The sequence below is a fragment of the Onychostruthus taczanowskii genome, unplaced genomic scaffold, assembly GCF_017590055.1.
Source record: "Onychostruthus taczanowskii isolate IOZ18803 unplaced genomic scaffold, ASM1759005v1 scaffold13, whole genome shotgun sequence".
In the NCBI taxonomy this organism is placed as follows: domain Eukaryota; kingdom Metazoa; phylum Chordata; class Aves; order Passeriformes; family Passeridae; genus Onychostruthus; species Onychostruthus taczanowskii.
The window spans coordinates 3,148,511-3,164,398 of NW_024498462.1; the positions used below are offsets into that span (position 1 = coordinate 3,148,511).

Genomic DNA, 15,888 nt, shown 5'->3' on the forward strand with positions numbered 1-15,888 from the left:
TATTAATATTTTGACTTGTTTTATGATTGCATCTGGCTGCAGATTATGCTTACAGGCCTTGTCTAGTAGCTTCTTTATGCATTGCAGTAGATGTATTTTACCTTGGATAAATACATTACACGTGATTGTTCTCCCTTCCAAACCGATGAGGCTCAACTTTTTCAAAAGCATAATGAAAACCAAGGCTCCAGTTTCCAGTTGTTTAAGGCTGTTAATTCTTTGGTTCCTTACAAGCTTTTGTACTGCCCTGACACAGATCCTATCACAACCCTTTCCACCTTTCTGAAGAGTGTCTAGCCCTCATCTTTTCCTTCCCTTTCCTTCCGTTATGTGTTCTTGCTTTTCTCTTGTCCTGATTTCTCCCCAGGCTCCTCACGCCCTCCCTGCTGCCATTCCCTGTGCTGGCATGTCCCTGCTTTCTCCTAGCCTTTGGCATGCCCTGGCTTCATCCATTGACAGTACAGTGTGCAAAGCTCCTGGTGTGGATGCCTGTCAGCTGTTTGTGCTCGTGCCAGGGGAGTTACCGCTGACTACAATCTGCAGTGAGTATCTCCAGGTGAATCACATCTTTGATCTGCAGTAACTAATGAGTACTGTCACGGGCTACCAGCAGCTCTGGTATTTAACAAATCACCCTGCACGCACGCCTAACTTCTTTGGAATAAATTACCAGTCCTGCTAGCAGGTGGTGGAAGATTTAGATTGTTTACTTAATTTCATCTTTCTGCTAAAGCTTAAGATATGATTGTATTGTGGTGTTTCGTTTGTTCATTTGTTTTTATTAGATGTGATTGTGGTGTTTTGTTTGTTTGTTTTTATTAGCTTTTCACTTGCAATATAACCCTGACAGAGGAGCTCTGGGGATTTTCACTTCAAAAAACTGCTAGCAGATAATCTGCCCTGGCATGGAGTTGTGGTGTAAACTATCCTGATCTGCTACAGAATTTCATAAGTCTTGTTACAGTCAAACTGATTAGCATCAGTTAGATTAGCATCTATCTCCCAGAGAGCCATGCGGACTTTATTTAAAAGTGAAAAATCTCTTGTTTCTCAGGGTCATTTGTTCCAACAGCTAATTACTTTCACTTAAATAAATGGACAAACAAAAAAACCCCAAACAACAGAAAGCCTAGTTCTCTCCTTTCTGACCACAATCTGTTTCACTTAAGTCCACCTTGATTCTTTTTATGCCTTTTCTAGCTTGGCTGAAGATTTTCAGTATCCAGTATTTTGTCTCCAAGGTACATACATAGTTTGTTCGGTTTTTTCAAATTTGTATTCAGAACATTTCCCAGTGAATATTGGATTACGACAAAGTTTTTGTAGAGCTGTCCCTAAATGCCTGAGAATTTAACTGCCCCATACATTGAAATGTCCCAGAGTTACCCAGAGATTCTGAAACTCATCTGGCTCAGTTTGGGGAAGAGAGGCTCCAGGGAGCCCTTAGAGCACCTTCCAGTACCTAAGGGGCTCTGAGAGAACTGGAGAGGGACTTTTACGAGGCCATGTAGCACCAGGGCCCGCACGACTGGCTCCACACCGCCAGAAACCCGATTTGGGGCAGAAATGAGGAAAAAATTCTTCGAGAGGCCGGAGCGCTGAGGCGGGACAGCCCCGCCCATCTCGGGTCAGCCCCGCCCATCCCAGCCCCGCCTTCCAGTCCCGCCAGCGGTCTTGGCCCCGCCCCCGGTCCCGCCCTGCTCCTGTGGCAGAGCCGCCGCCCTGCCCGGCGCGCAGGCGCAGTGCCGGCTTGCGAAGCCCGGCGGTGCTCGGCCGGCCCGGTTCCCGGCAGAGGCCGCGCGCATGCGCGGGGTGGCGGCGAGGCCCGGGCAGGCCAGGCCCTGGAGCGGTGGCGGGGCCGCGCCATGAGCGCCTGGTAGAGGGGCCGCGATGAACCTGCGCGGCTTCTTCCAGGACTTCAACCCCAGGTGAGTGCGGCACCGGCAGCGCCGGCCAGCCAGGATTAGCCCGGGGGCCCGGCCGGGAGCAGTGCTGGGTGCGGGACCCGTCAGCTCTGGAGCGGAGCGCGGCCTCGGGTGGCCCTTCCGCACCGCGAGCTCGGGCGGCGTTTGGAACACGCCGTTCCCGGCCGGTTTCCTGCCCGGAATCACTGAGTCAGCCGTGCTGGAAAAGACCTCTGAGATCATGGAATCCAGCCTTCCCAGCCCCGGGTGCGGTGCGCGCTCCCCGCGGCTGGCTCGCGGTCCGGGCTGGGCAGGCGAGCGCTCCACATCTGCTTTCCAGCCCCGCTCCAGTCCAGCTGCTTTGTTATTGTGTAACTCTCAGATCGCTCCCAGGCTCTTTCTGGTGTTCCAGCGTTTCCCCGCGGTGCTTTGGCTCCGCACGCCCCGGCTCGGGCTCTGTCCGTGCGGCGGAGGCTCCGTGTCCGCCCGTGTGAGCAGCGCTGGGCTGCACCGGGGCGGGCGAGCCCGTCCTTCGGCCTCCTTAACATCAGCTGTGGGATGGTCACTGCAGCCCGGGGTTCTGCTGGCTCTCCAAGCGAGTACGGACATGTAACTTTTAAAGAAACGGAGAGAACGAGTTAAATTTTACCGGGTTTTACTAGATATTTTAAGACCACAGACTAAGGACCTACACGTAGGTTGTGCAAGGTGGCTTGAGATGCTGAGAGTCCTGGAAGAACCTTGCACGTGAAGGAGGCTTTACATGATGCCAGTTGGAGCAAGCCGTGCTCAGTCAGTTGTGTAGACAAACAAAAGGGTAACCAAAGCTCCAGGAAGTGCATTGTAACAGCAGCTGAAATACACAATTGAAATATGTGCGGTCAGAGTAATACAGAAGTAGGAACAGAAGTCCTAGAAGCTTATAAAGTTTTGTTGGTGCAGAGCGGTGCTTGCAGCTTATTTGGGTGCTGAGCAGTGAAGGAGCAAGCCGAATGTTGCACTTTTGCAGGTCTCTCTATGTTTTGATGTGCCTGGAACACCCGGGGAGCAGGGGGATTTCACTGCTGTGCTTATTGAGGAGCCAGGGAACGTACAAATTACACACATATTGAATGTCAAAAAAGGATGACTAGCCGAGGAGCTGAGACATCTCTTTGTTGCTATGAGGTGTGACGAGTTTATATCATCCTATCCCGAGGTAGTTTCATCAAGCATGCAGGCAGATGCTGACACAATAAATCTGTTTTTCATTACTAAGGTGCAGATGAGACACTTGTTCTGAGTAGAGACAAAACAGCTTGATATCAAACACAGTAATCCTGATCTGATGAGTGCTTTCTTATTTGATGTGAGTGAAGGTGGGTAGTTTGAGTTGTGCTGTTGGAGAAATGGTAGCATTCCTGATTGTTGCTGCATTTTTTGGTTCCTTAGGTTATCCATGTTTAAAAATACATACAATTACTTCACTGAAGCAGTGTTGAAACCTAGTTATGTGTTTTATAAAGTAGTGAGCTTCTGGTGGATGGGTGGGAGACTTTTCCCTTCCTGTCCTTTGAGGGAATTGCCTACTGTGTAATTATTTTGTCTGATTTTTGGTGGTACAAGCAGGTGCTGTGCCACTGCTCAAATATTCAGATATGTTTACTCATTCTTAAATTGACTATGTTATAAACTGTTATCAATGTAGATATTTTAAATTTGTAAGCATCATCCTCAATGTTCCAGTGAGAAATTTTTGGTGGTACAAGCAGTTGCTGTACCACTGGTCAAATATTTGGATATGTTTATTCATTCTTAAATTGACTATGTTATAAATTGTATCAATTTAGATATTTTAAATTTGTAAGCATCATCCTCAATGTTCCAGTGAGAAACTTCAGTGTATAATAGGTGACTTTGCTAAACATTTAACCTGTTGGGTTTTTCTTTGCTGTAATACTGGATTTTTAATGGAATGTTAATATTAAGAAAAAATTATCTGAAGTTGGCCCTGTTACAATTCATAATAACTTGGTGTGGATAAAATTTCATAAATTATGTAACTCAATTTTGAATATCAAAAGCTACTTCATTTGATTTGTATGACAGAATATATTTTTTAAAAACATGTATCGCTGATATATTTGTGGGCCTCTCATAACAGAGCTCCTGACTGGATCCGTGTGGAAGGGAACTGTTTATCTCAGTCCATTCACTGAGATTGTTATGCAGAAATGCTTTTGTTGTGTTTCCTTCAAGCAATGATTTGATAAATGAAAGAGATGACATAGGCTGTATCTATGATGAAATATTTGATTCTTTGCAAAGAAACTTGACACATTTTCTATTAGGAAGTATCCCAGTGAAATTTCAGCTGTGACTGATTTTGTTGTCCTCTGCAAAGTTAATGTGAAGTTGCCTGCTTTGATTCCTGACTGGGTTGTTTTCTTTGTTTGTTCAATAGCAAATTCCTTATTTATGCCTGCCTGCTGCTGTTCTCTGTGTTGCTCTCTCTACGTCTGGATGACAAAATTCAGTGGAGTTACTGGGCTGTGTTTGCTCCAATATGGCTGTGGAAGTTAATGGTGATTGTTGGTGCCTCAGTGGGAACAGGAGTGTGGGCCCGAAACCCACAGTACCGGTAAGTTAGTGATGATTGTTTGGCAGAACAGGGGGAAGGTCGTGTCTTGTCAGTCTGGGACAAAATAACTTCTTCATCTCTAAATACATCAGTGTTGAGTTTTTTGGTAATTTGAGTAGATTGTAAATTTGAAGATCCCAGGGAAAAAGAAAAATGACCTTAAATGAAGTGCAGAAAATGTCTTTTCTGTGTTGAATATTAAATGAAAAATCCTGATGCACAGATCTCCTCATACACCCACATTTTGTGTGGTTCAGGTCTTGTTTGCCTCTTCTCATAATGGGTCTAGTGGTGTAGGGAGAAGCTCTGTGTGTGCTGTCATTTTACAGGCATTTTACTTTTAGTAACAGAAAATATCTGTTGCAATACTGTAGCTTGGGTAAATAAAGAAATCCTGGGGAAAGGTGTTGATTCAATGAATGCTGGTGCAGAAATCAAACAGATCATTTTAAATTTAGTTTATTTTCTAACAGCCTGCATGATAGCTGACTGTTGATATACTAGCAAAGAAATCCTGTTTTATTTGCCCAGCTATGGAATCCTTAAAAATTTTTCAAATTGTAAAAATTCCACTGCACCCTCTGAGTAAAATACTTCAAACATGCAGCTTTATGGGAAATAAATCCTACTAGGTCATCAGCAGTGGTGTTTAATGGGTATAATGTGTATGTTTATTAAAAACAAATGCTAATATCTGAAGCTCAGGCAAATGTTCTGGGATGTTTGCAAGGTAATGTGCTTCTTACAGGCAAGTAAATTCTTCCTTATCCTCTCTTCAGAGCAGAAGGAGAAACCTGTGTGGAGTTCAAAGCTATGCTAATTGCAGTAGGCATCCACCTGCTGCTGCTGATGTTTGAAGTCCTGGTGTGTGACAGGATTGAAAGAGGAACCCATTTCTGGCTTCTGGTCTTCATGCCCCTGTTCTTTGTGTCTCCAGTCTCAGTTGCAGCTTGTGTGTGGGGATTCCGACACGACCGCTCTCTGGAGGTGAGGCTTCACTTCACGTGCCACTGCATGGCAGTGCAGGACCTGGGGTCAGTGCAGGACCTGGGGTCAGTGCAGGACCTGGGGTCAGTGCAGGACCTGGGGTCACTGCTGGGGCACTTTGTCTCTTAGGAAAGCACAATTCAGCAGACTGCATCAGTCCAATTAATTGCACTCATCTGCAAATGGGAGTGAAATCAGGGTCAGGAATAATACAACTTTTTCTAGTCTCTTCTAGGTTCTTTTAACTACCAAATTGCAGGATGTTTTGAATCTGCTTTTTTATTATTTTTTGTTAACAAAAATAATGTTATTTATTTATTAATTCTTGTATATGTATGTTATTTATTATTTTGTGTTTGCCAGGAACTCTGCAGTATAGATCAATACCAGACACTTACAAGGAAACAACAGAAAAAAATTCCACTGATTGCAAGCACTGTCTCTAGGCAGAACTGAGTTTCCAGAGCCCTGTGTAATCAGGGCTGAAAATGTCTTAATATCACAATCTGTGTGTTTAATCTTTAATTTGGGAATGTGAATGATAGGCAGTAACATTAGGCTTTTATTTTCTGCCTCTATCTTAACTCCCTTTGGTTTTGGAAGAACCTTGGAAGGATTCTCAAGGTGCTCCCAAAATTGTGACATTTTGCAATAAATTTAGAGTTCATACTGAATTTTTTAAGGCGTTTTTCATTTTGCTATGTCCTCAAACTACCCCATGACAATTAAAAATCTGATTTTTAGATGAGGCTCAGCTTTTTCAGGTATTTTAATTTCAAGGGGCTATTTCTCTAACATTAGCATAAGATTAGTTTTTCTCTAGAGAGAAACATTTTTGGTAAGTGATTGTTATGATGGCTGGTAAACTGATATCCTAAGTTCATTCTGAAACATTTGCCAATAGAAATTTATTTTGCAGGGTTCTATTACCAGTTAAGCATTGCTAAAAGTAAAATTTGTGTGGAAGTGCTTGCCATCTACTGGATGATGCTTGATTGCCCATTGATTTACAGATGACTGCACAGCTGCTACGTGCTGGCAGAAGAAAGTGGAATCCATAAAAGGCAACAGCTGTCTCAACCCATTTTTATTTATTTTTTTTTACTCTTAGTCATCTTTACCTAGTGCTGTTCTACTTTCTCTTCTTTTTACTCTGTGAAGATTTCATTATTTCCCTTCCTCATTTGCTAGAAACATGAGGGGGTCTGCCTTTAATCCAGGACATGATTTTTTTTACTTGAGTAATCAAAGCAGTTGTTAATCTGTTATTATTTTCATAAGTATTTAATCTGAAATACATTATCTGCTCATTCCTGTTCTGCATCTGATTAGGTGATCAGTACGTATATGCTGGGGTTTTTGTCTCTGTATCATGGTGGGCTCAGAAAAAGCTTCCTTTTATGTGTTACACTATTTTGTAGTCAGTAAAGCCCTAGTTATTTAAAGCATGTTGAATTTGTTGTGAGCCACTGCAAATATGTGTCAGATCTCATGTGTTAACTTGATTTTATGAACTATTTACAGCAATTGATCCTCAGATTTTTATATTTCTCTCTCTCTCTTTGCTCTTGCAGCTTTCTGGTTGCTTGAGTGGCAGGGTTTGGTGGTTTACTCTTTTAAGAAAGACAGGGCTACAAAATTATTTTAAATCTACTTTTTCAGTCTTTTTAAAGTAATTTATAGCTGAACAGTGGAGACTTTGGTGTGGTTCCTGAAGCTGGCAAGTGCCTGCTGCCTGTTGGATTTTTGACTCCCTGAACTGTAACTTTCAAAGGCATTTATCCAGATCACAGTCTACACAATCCTGTGTGTTAGTGAAACGTAGCATGTAGTGTGTGCCTTCAGAGAAATCTTACATTTGAAAGAGGCCTTACATAACTGCATATTTTTTATTAAAATGAGTAATGTTTCTAGCTTGCATTCAAAAGCTTCAGTTAGACTTTTCAGATAATAATTCTGTGGTCTCTGAAAATCCTGCCCATTGTGGGGCTGCCCATAAACTTTGGAAGCAGAAACTTGCCAAGCATGATGGTGTTTCATTGTCTCACTTTGTTCAAGTTAGACACAGACATAAAAAAAAACAAAACACAAAGTATAATGAAGGGCTGTTTCTCATAGTGGCAAGCAGAATTCATTAAAACCTTTCATTAACATCTTAATGAGAAGTATTGCTTTTCTCTATTGCCACAAAACTTATGTCTTCAGTGTCATATACAGTAAATTATTTGAATTTGGATGTCATATTCCAATGTTCCATGTATTTCTTTTCTTCCCTAAATAGAGATTTTAATTTTAGTTAGACTTTTAATTTGGACTGTTGGTAGTTTTGCCCATTAGTGAAACTACAAAATATTCCAAAGGATTAATTTTGCTAATTTTAAGTTGAAGGTCTTTTTACTACTTAATTCTAGCAGTATTTAGTGTATGAAAAGTACAGCTGTTTTCTGATGCCTTGCTTTTTTCTTTCTGATTAGTTTGGCTTTTCTTATTTCTCTAATCACTCTAAGTGCCCTTTTTTTTTTAAGGAAGATCTTGAAAACAGCAGACTCTACATTATTTGGTTGGGATCACACCCACACAAATTTAGGGGTGTTTAGTAATAGAAGATGTAAATGCAAATGAATTTTCATATTTCAGTGATAAGAATGGGGTCAGAGAAGTACTTTGACATGTTCATTTGCTATCCTGGAAGTAAGTTTATCATACTAAGAGTTAACTAATGTTTTTTTTTTCTTTTTCTAGCTGGAAATCTTGTGTTCAGTCAATATTCTACAGTTCATATTTATTGCACTCAGACTAGATGAGATCATCAGATGGCCATGGCTTGTATGTAACCAGTGTTTTCTTCTTATCTTTGTTTAAATGCTGAATTTCATAAAGATACTTATTCTAGGGAACAGTTCATACATGGTCAGTCCATGATCCCATTTTTGCTCGCTTAGCAATCCTTCACTGAAGGTCTGGCATCTCGTTCAGTGGTCATGGCAGTCAGAGGCTGTTCTTTGGGCACACCATCCTCTGGGGGAGAGGCATGTGCCATCTACTGCAGTTCTTCTCTGAGCAGCAGTTGAATGAGAAATCCTCACCCAAAGTTCCCAATGGGAACACTAAACAAGCCATGAAAATGATTGGTGAGTTAGAGAATGTATTGGTAAATAATTGCTTTTATTTGTTGTGTTACCAGGAATGTGAACCCACTTACTGTGCAAGTAGTCTTTGTCAAAACTGCTGAGATGTCCTGTCCCAAGTGCCTTTAGAAAACAAAAGTGCTGTTTCTGTGACTGGGTTTCTGTAAACTACCATGAAACTGACTGTCCTTTCTATTGTCAAAAATTTTTAAGAAAGGATTGAAACTCTTTAAAGTAAGGTATCCAGTGTGGAAGTACTTGTTAAAAATCAGTTTCAAGTACAGTTTGAGCCCATGCAAAATCACAGAAGTCTTACCTAAGTTGAACTACATTGCCTTAATTTTGAATTGTTTCAACTTGATGGGGTTTAGAAAGCTGAGGACCCCCTGAACTGATTATGTCTGGAAACAACACACATGAGCTTGATGCCCTTCTGTTAGATATTATTTAGTTAAAGACTTAATTTTCTTGTTTAGGCTTAATACGTAGACTTGCTAAAAAAAAAAAAAAAAAACCAAAACAAAAACCCACAACTGAAACAAATCAAATGTGTTTTTCTTTCAGGTTGTCTGTGTTCCATTGTGGATCTTGATGTCCTTCCTGTGCCTCGTTGTGCTCTATTACATTGTGTGGTCTGTGCTGTTCCTGCGCTCCATGGACGTGATTGCTGAGCAGAGGAGGACACACATAACCATGGCTGTCAGCTGGATGACAATTGTAGTTCCACTGCTCACATTTGAGGTAGAAAAAGCCATAATGAGTTTGATGTGTCTTACTCTTTTTTCAGTAAGAAATGAATGATGATATTTGAACTTTTTGAAATGAGAATGCTGCTCTTTGTTTTGGAATAAAATATTAACAGCAAAGATGAAACACAAACGAAAATTCTATTCTGTTCCTTTAAATTTTCTTGAGAAAAATCTGCATCACACTGGAAGTATAACTACATGCTTCTGTGAAGGCCACTTTTTCCTCACAGATGTATGAACGTAAAGATTTCAGATCAGCATATGCTTTAAGCAGTTTGAAAGTGAGTATTGCAGTTAAACTGACATTGTATAATTTTTTTTTCCATTTAGATCTTGCTAGTACACAGACTGGATGGGCATAATTCTTTTTCTTTCATACCCATATTTGTTCCTCTCTGGCTTTCACTGATAACATTAATGGCAACAACATTTGGACAAAAAGGAGGCAATCACTGTAAGTATTTCAGAATCCTGGAAACAGATTAAAAATCAGTGTATTTCATTAGGATTTGTATTTTCAGAAAGGGCTTTTCTGCTACTAATATTTTCAGGCAGTTGTAATAAGGTTTCAGTGCTTACAGTGTCCTGCCCTGTGGCGTTTACTTTGGTTGAGGTGCAAAGTCTTTTGTGTTCTTTCTCTGTACTGGTGTGACCCGACACTGTAATGTGTGAAACGAAATGGATTCTTGCTGGGGTAGTGTAGCTGTAATTTATGCAGATGGATATAGACACAGGCATGCATGTGCAGACATGGAACTGTGCAAATCTTGGCCAGACTGTCTGTGTGTATATAACTTGAACTGTAGTGTTGTGATAGGCGTAAGGAATGCTGAGAAGCAGCATTAAAAAATCTTATTTATATGCAAACAATCAAGAGACCTTAAATAGTTCATTCTGTTAACAATGTAAAACGATTTCATTTCTTTTAGGGTGGTTTGGAATTCGCAAAGACTTCTGCCAGTTCCTGCTTGAAATTTTCCCATTCTTGCGAGAATATGGAAATATCTCTTATGATCTTCATCATGAAGATAATGAGGAGACAGAAGAAACACCACTGCCTGAACCACCAAAAATTGCACCAATGTTTCGAAAAAAGACTGGAGTTGTCATTACACAGAGTCCTGGAAAATATGTGATTCCACCTCCCAAGTTAAACATTGATATGCCAGATTAAGATGACAGTAGCATATTAAACTTGAACTGGTCATCAGCAGACAGATGTATTTCATCTCATGCCTTGTCCCAATTCCTTTAAAATAGGTATTGCTGTATCAGTGGCTTGGATTACACAAATCAGAAATCTTGAAGATAATCTGAGTGCTTTTCCAGAAATATGTGGTTGTCTAATTTGTGAACCTTCCTAACAGGTTGGTTGCACGCTTGCCTGTATAGTATTTATATGAACATTTTTAGCAGTGTAATATATTGTTTAAAAGTCCTGTTGTGTACAGTATAAGTATTATCTAAAAGTATTTTTTTAAAAACCCTGTATGAAATGCCTGTGCTATTCCAGGTGTCTTTTAGGTCCTAAATATACACTTGTTTTCATGTCTCTTTTAAATGCTTTGGGATGCCTTAGCATAGTACCTCTTCTTTCTCTGTTCAGCTGCAATCATCACAGAGGCACAAGAGTGTTGCACTTCTGAGGCAACACTGGAAAGTTTTGGGAGGGGAAGTAGAATGTATGGTGACTTACACGATGCTTCTGAGTTGCTGTGTAAATATTCATGTAAGTATTTCAAATTTTGTGCTGGCTTGGGAGTTACATGTTGTTTTTGTTGCTTTTCCAGTTTCATATTTTGATTCTTCTTGAGCAGCATGTACCATTCTCCCATTAGACTGGCTGTTAAATAAGCTGTTTCTCACATTGTGTGGTCTATGCCAGAAACATTTTTGGTAGGTTTCACAGCTGTTGGTTAGCTGGTGTAAATATCATAGCTTGGTCTTTGTTACCAACTTTGTGTTGGTCAGTGTAAATGATTAAACTTTTCAAGACAGGATCTTGTTGGTGTTGGTATAGCATTTTCTTGTCTGAAGAAAGACCTGCTTTGACAGTGTGCCTTGGACTTACAGGTGCTTTGGAGAAATGGGGTCTACAAAATCTGTAGTGCTGTAGTTTATAAAACCAGATGTCTTGTATTCCCAAACCCTTGCAGCTGCTCTCTGTATTTAGGTAATCCACAGTTTAGATGGGTTAAATACCATGGGCCTCATTTCTTCAGTGTTAGCATGGCAGGAAGAGCAGGGAGGGTGTGGACGTTTCTGCATGTGTTCAAGGTGTATGCCTGAAAAACTTGGCTGCAGCGCTTCCATTTTTGATGCTCCAGAGCTTTCCTTTCTTGCCTGTGGACCAGCTACTGCATGAAACCCAACTCAGCACTGTCCCATCCAACAGTTTAAATTTTGTTGCAGTTTTATTTTATATATAAAATTATATTCTGGTTCAACAAATCAAACACCAGCGGGATTGTTACTGGACATCAATTTGCCTGGACGCCACCATGGAGAAGAAAACCAGAGGCTGAGCTTGCATGAGAAACCACGTCCCAGGAGGAGAGCAGTCCATGCACAGCAGGGGCAAGGGAGAACTGGCACAGCTCTGCACTGGGAAAGCCTCACCTGCCAAGCACAGTGCCTAGGCAGGTCCTCAGGCAGTGGTGTCCATACAGCTCTGCTGCTGCTGACCTTCCTTTCAGCCAAGGCACGGGAGGGCCTGGATGGGGCCACAGAACTGCTCAGGGAATTTCACCCAGCCCTGCCGTCACTTCCCACCCCTGCAGCTGTGCTGGCAGCAGCTTGCTGTGTCTCCAGGTCACAGCCCAGCTCCAGCTGGAGGACCATGGAGCTGCAGGCACTGGCCCAGGGCCCACAGCTCTGGCAGAAGTGTTGTAGACCAAGGGAACAGTAAAGTGTCTGAATATTAAGACTGCCACTTGTCCTGTTCTGTTTTTAGAGCCATGCCTAGGTGTGGCCTTGCTCCAGAAAATCAAAAGGATTCTCACTGTAATGTAGGGTGTGAATTTTGAAAAACTCTTGAGAGTGCCAAAGCTGAGTGGCTATTATTTGTAATTCTTCACACTTGTTTTGAATTCAGTATTATATTTTCAAAGACAACTAGTATTTTTCATCTTAAATAAGAGGAAAAAATTTAATACTTGCTCAGTTTCATTTTGTACAAGCACCATCTCAAACTGGCCTTTCTACAGTGTCTGTCAGGTCACAGAGCTATGTCCATCATATGCACACCTCGTGTGCCTGAAATGTGAATGAAAATAATCTATCCATAAGGCAGGACAAGGAGTGGTCTGGGACAGATGTCCTATAAATTGTGGCAGTCTGCTTTTAAGCACCATTTTCCTATAATCAGAGATGCAGGTATCAAAAAATAATTTTAATTTACATTTAAATTGGCACACAATGCATAACTGTACATTTAAAAATGACATTTACTTAGTTGTTTGTACAGGAAAAATGTAGAAAAACAATTTCATGTAATAGTCATAAAGACACATCTTGTTTGTTTTGCCTCAAAAAAGCAGTTCTTCAAATGTATTTGCCATTTCAAATAGTTTTGGAATAGAATCCTAAACAAGATGCTGATGTATTTTACAAGTCAGCATCTTAAATACAAGTGTGCATTTAGGCAGGAAAAATAATAGTAAGGGGCAACACCTACAATTCTGAAGGGATCAGTTCTTCAGGGATGTCCACCTGCCACACCCCTGTTCTCCCTCTGGCAGGAATTGGTTCCAGGAGCCATCTGGGATTTGAAACAACAGTCAAGTATTTCTGTTCTAGATTGCTGAGGACAGCTCTGTTTTCCAGCTCCAGAATCTCTTCAGGAGGCAGGTTTTCTGGATATAGCGATGTCTCTCCAACGTCAATTAATCCTGTATATTATAATTAAAATACAGAATTAGTTGCCAGTTTGATCTAGAGAAAAGTTTTCCACAAGTAGCCCCCCCTGAGGACACAGACCAGCCAGTTTGTTACCAGAAGGGCACAGTCAGAGGGAGGCACTTCTCCCACCTGTGCTCTTTGCTGCAAAAGTCCATGTGACTCAACTCAGGTGGGTGAAGAAAAACAGGAGGAGGCACGGTTAAAATCACCACAACCCAGTGCTGCAGAACTTGAAAAGCAGCCTGCATCTAAGGAGACACAGCTGCTACCAAAACTCCTGAGCTGCACTTGGACTTAGACCGGCTTCAGTAAAGCATGAAACTCTGCTCCTCTCAAGCCACTATTCTATTAACATTTTAAAACCATTAAACGATTTTGAAATTCTTACCTACACCACAATTAAGCATGCAATTTACATTAAGGCTGCAAATTACACAGTATGTAGGACCTACAGTTTTCAGCACTGCAGAGCCACAATGTTCAGTGTATGTGATAGAATTAATTTGTTGTGCAGGAACAGCTAAAAGTATTCAAATGACAATGAAAGGTGGTGTAACAAAGATACCTACAACAAAATAGTACAAAATGAGCACTAGAAACTTTTTAAGTGTACAGTGTACAACATCTGCTGTATGTCAGCACAACTCACGCAGTGAAACATCACTGCCTCTTCACTGTGTTACAGAAACAAACCTCTTCACTGCCCAAATATCAAAAGTGACAGAGGGGACTTGTAAAACTGAAATAAGATTTATTTACGTAATTATTTATGTTTACTTTAAAATGGCATGCACAGTGCTACAACATCATGAATTCGCTTGACCACGAGTAGTGCAAAATGGTTTCAGCAAGAGTTTCTAAGGTCAACATGCAAGAAGTGTGAAACTGATATGTACTGTGCTGAAACATACAGGAACTGAAATAGACTCCCCCATCACAACTCATGCTCCACTCCTTCAAAGAGTTAAACAAATGTCATAACGAGTGCAAACACATAAAGCACGTGTGTATTTCAGTGACTGTTAAGGGACTGAAAGTTTGTTTATAAAATATAACCCAAGGATACTTACCTGCAATAACTCCTCTGCCAAATTTTTCCCCTTCATCCAACAAATCTTGCAGCTGTTTTGGTGTCATGCCAAACCTATTCAGAAGAATTTCTCTCCATGTTTCATCTTCCCAGTCCTTAACAGCTATATGAATAGCAATGGTGCAGTTCTTGTAGCCTGCTAACAAAGGACGCCAGCGAGTCTCTACTGTTTTGACTTGGTTTAGAAGCAGCCCCGCGTAGGGCTGTCGGAAGGAAAGGCAGCCGAATTTCATCGTGCTCCTCGCATTAGAAGCCGTTTATTTCCTGTAAACACACAGACGCCCGGGGATGAGTCTCCAGCGGCGGCCGATGCCTGTGAAAATCTCCCGGCTCCGGAGCCGCGGAGCTGCGCGGAGGGAGCGGCGCGGCCTCCCCGGGGGCGGGTCTGCCCCCGCGGGCCCCGTTCTGCCCGCGCCGCGCTCCGGGCTCGGGCTGGGCCCGGCACCATGGAGGCCCCGGGACCGCCGTCTACCTGCGCCACCGGCTCCGGCCCTCCGCTCCGGCGCCCGCCCGCACGGTGGGTGCCGGGAGCGGGGCGGGGCGGGCCGGGAGGCGGCGGCCCTGCGGGCGGGGGCGCGGGGACGGCTGCGCTGAAAGGAGCGCGGCTGCAGCGTTCCTGCGGCTTCTCGGCAGTCCCGGGAGGCGGGATGGGGTTATGGCCTGGTCCCCCGCGATCCGGAGCGGCGGGGCCCGGTGCCGAGGGGAGGAGGCAGCTGCGTGTGCCCTGCCCGGGGGTGCCCGGTGCGGCACTGCCAGGGTCACTGCCAGGGTCACTGCCAGGCTCGGGCGATGCGCTGGGTGCCCTCCTGGGAGCATTGTGCCCTCAGCACCGCGGGGGTACCCGTGCGGCTCTGCAGCCTGGCCGTGCGGGGCTTCGTGCCTCTGCTCATCACTAAAATAATATTATCACTAAAATAATAGCACGTGAAAATTCAGTGGCTCTCACCTCCCTGCTTTCTCTGGCCGCGAGTTCGTTCGGGACAGAATTTCCCGAAGTGCTCTTATCCAGCCCTGCTCTCTGAGGACAGTCTTACCTGTACCCTGTTGCGCTCAATGGCGTGTTTTGCATCAAGGCTTTGCCCTTCTAATACAGGCGGTTTGAACAACGCAGTTACTGTTTGACAACAGGTTTTGTGTGTTTTGGTCCCTCTGTGAACCCTGGCAACGTGTGGGGATCTAGTAAGTACAGTAAAATTTGGAGACCTTACAGGAAAAGATAATTTGGAAAACGACAGGGTTAGAATAGATGTATAGTCATGCTATATGTGTTCAGTTTTAATGGGCAGCCTATATATATAGGCTGAAAAAAAACAGTGAACACGTGTTTTTGCATGGTAATTTCCATACGTATACAAATCAAAGTGACCTCATTAAGGCAGACCGTGATACTAGAGATGGCTACTGATGCAGCAAGTTGAAGAGTTGAGTCCTGCCTGAATTTCTGCAGGTACAGAAGATAAAAAAAATGCAGATACATCTGTGTCCAAATAAAAATCAGGGGAAATTAATC

General features: G+C 42.6%; 2 protein-coding genes across 2 annotated transcripts; one reads left to right on the forward strand and one right to left on the reverse strand.

Moving 5' to 3' along the window:
- Window positions 1-1,754: 1,754 nt before the first annotated feature.
- Window positions 1,755-11,388, forward strand: TMEM185A (transmembrane protein 185A). Its single transcript, XM_041396507.1, has 7 exons — window positions 1,755-1,928; window positions 4,348-4,524; window positions 5,304-5,511; window positions 8,254-8,337; window positions 9,204-9,380; window positions 9,719-9,842; window positions 10,318-11,388. The coding sequence occupies exons 1-7, from the start codon at window positions 1,891-1,893 to the stop codon at window positions 10,560-10,562; spliced, it is 1,053 nt and encodes a 350-aa protein (XP_041252441.1). The 5' UTR covers window positions 1,755-1,890; the 3' UTR covers window positions 10,563-11,388.
- Window positions 11,389-12,764: 1,376 nt separating this feature from the next.
- Window positions 12,765-14,931, reverse strand: LOC121331771 (EOLA-like protein). Its single transcript, XM_041396508.1, has 3 exons — window positions 14,851-14,931; window positions 14,359-14,642; window positions 12,765-13,278 (listed from the first exon to the last, which is right to left on the reverse strand). Exons 2-3 carry the CDS (start codon window positions 14,609-14,611, stop codon window positions 13,061-13,063), a joined length of 471 nt encoding a protein of 156 aa, XP_041252442.1. The 5' UTR covers window positions 14,612-14,642; window positions 14,851-14,931; the 3' UTR covers window positions 12,765-13,060.
- Window positions 14,932-15,888: the final 957 nt, after the last annotated feature.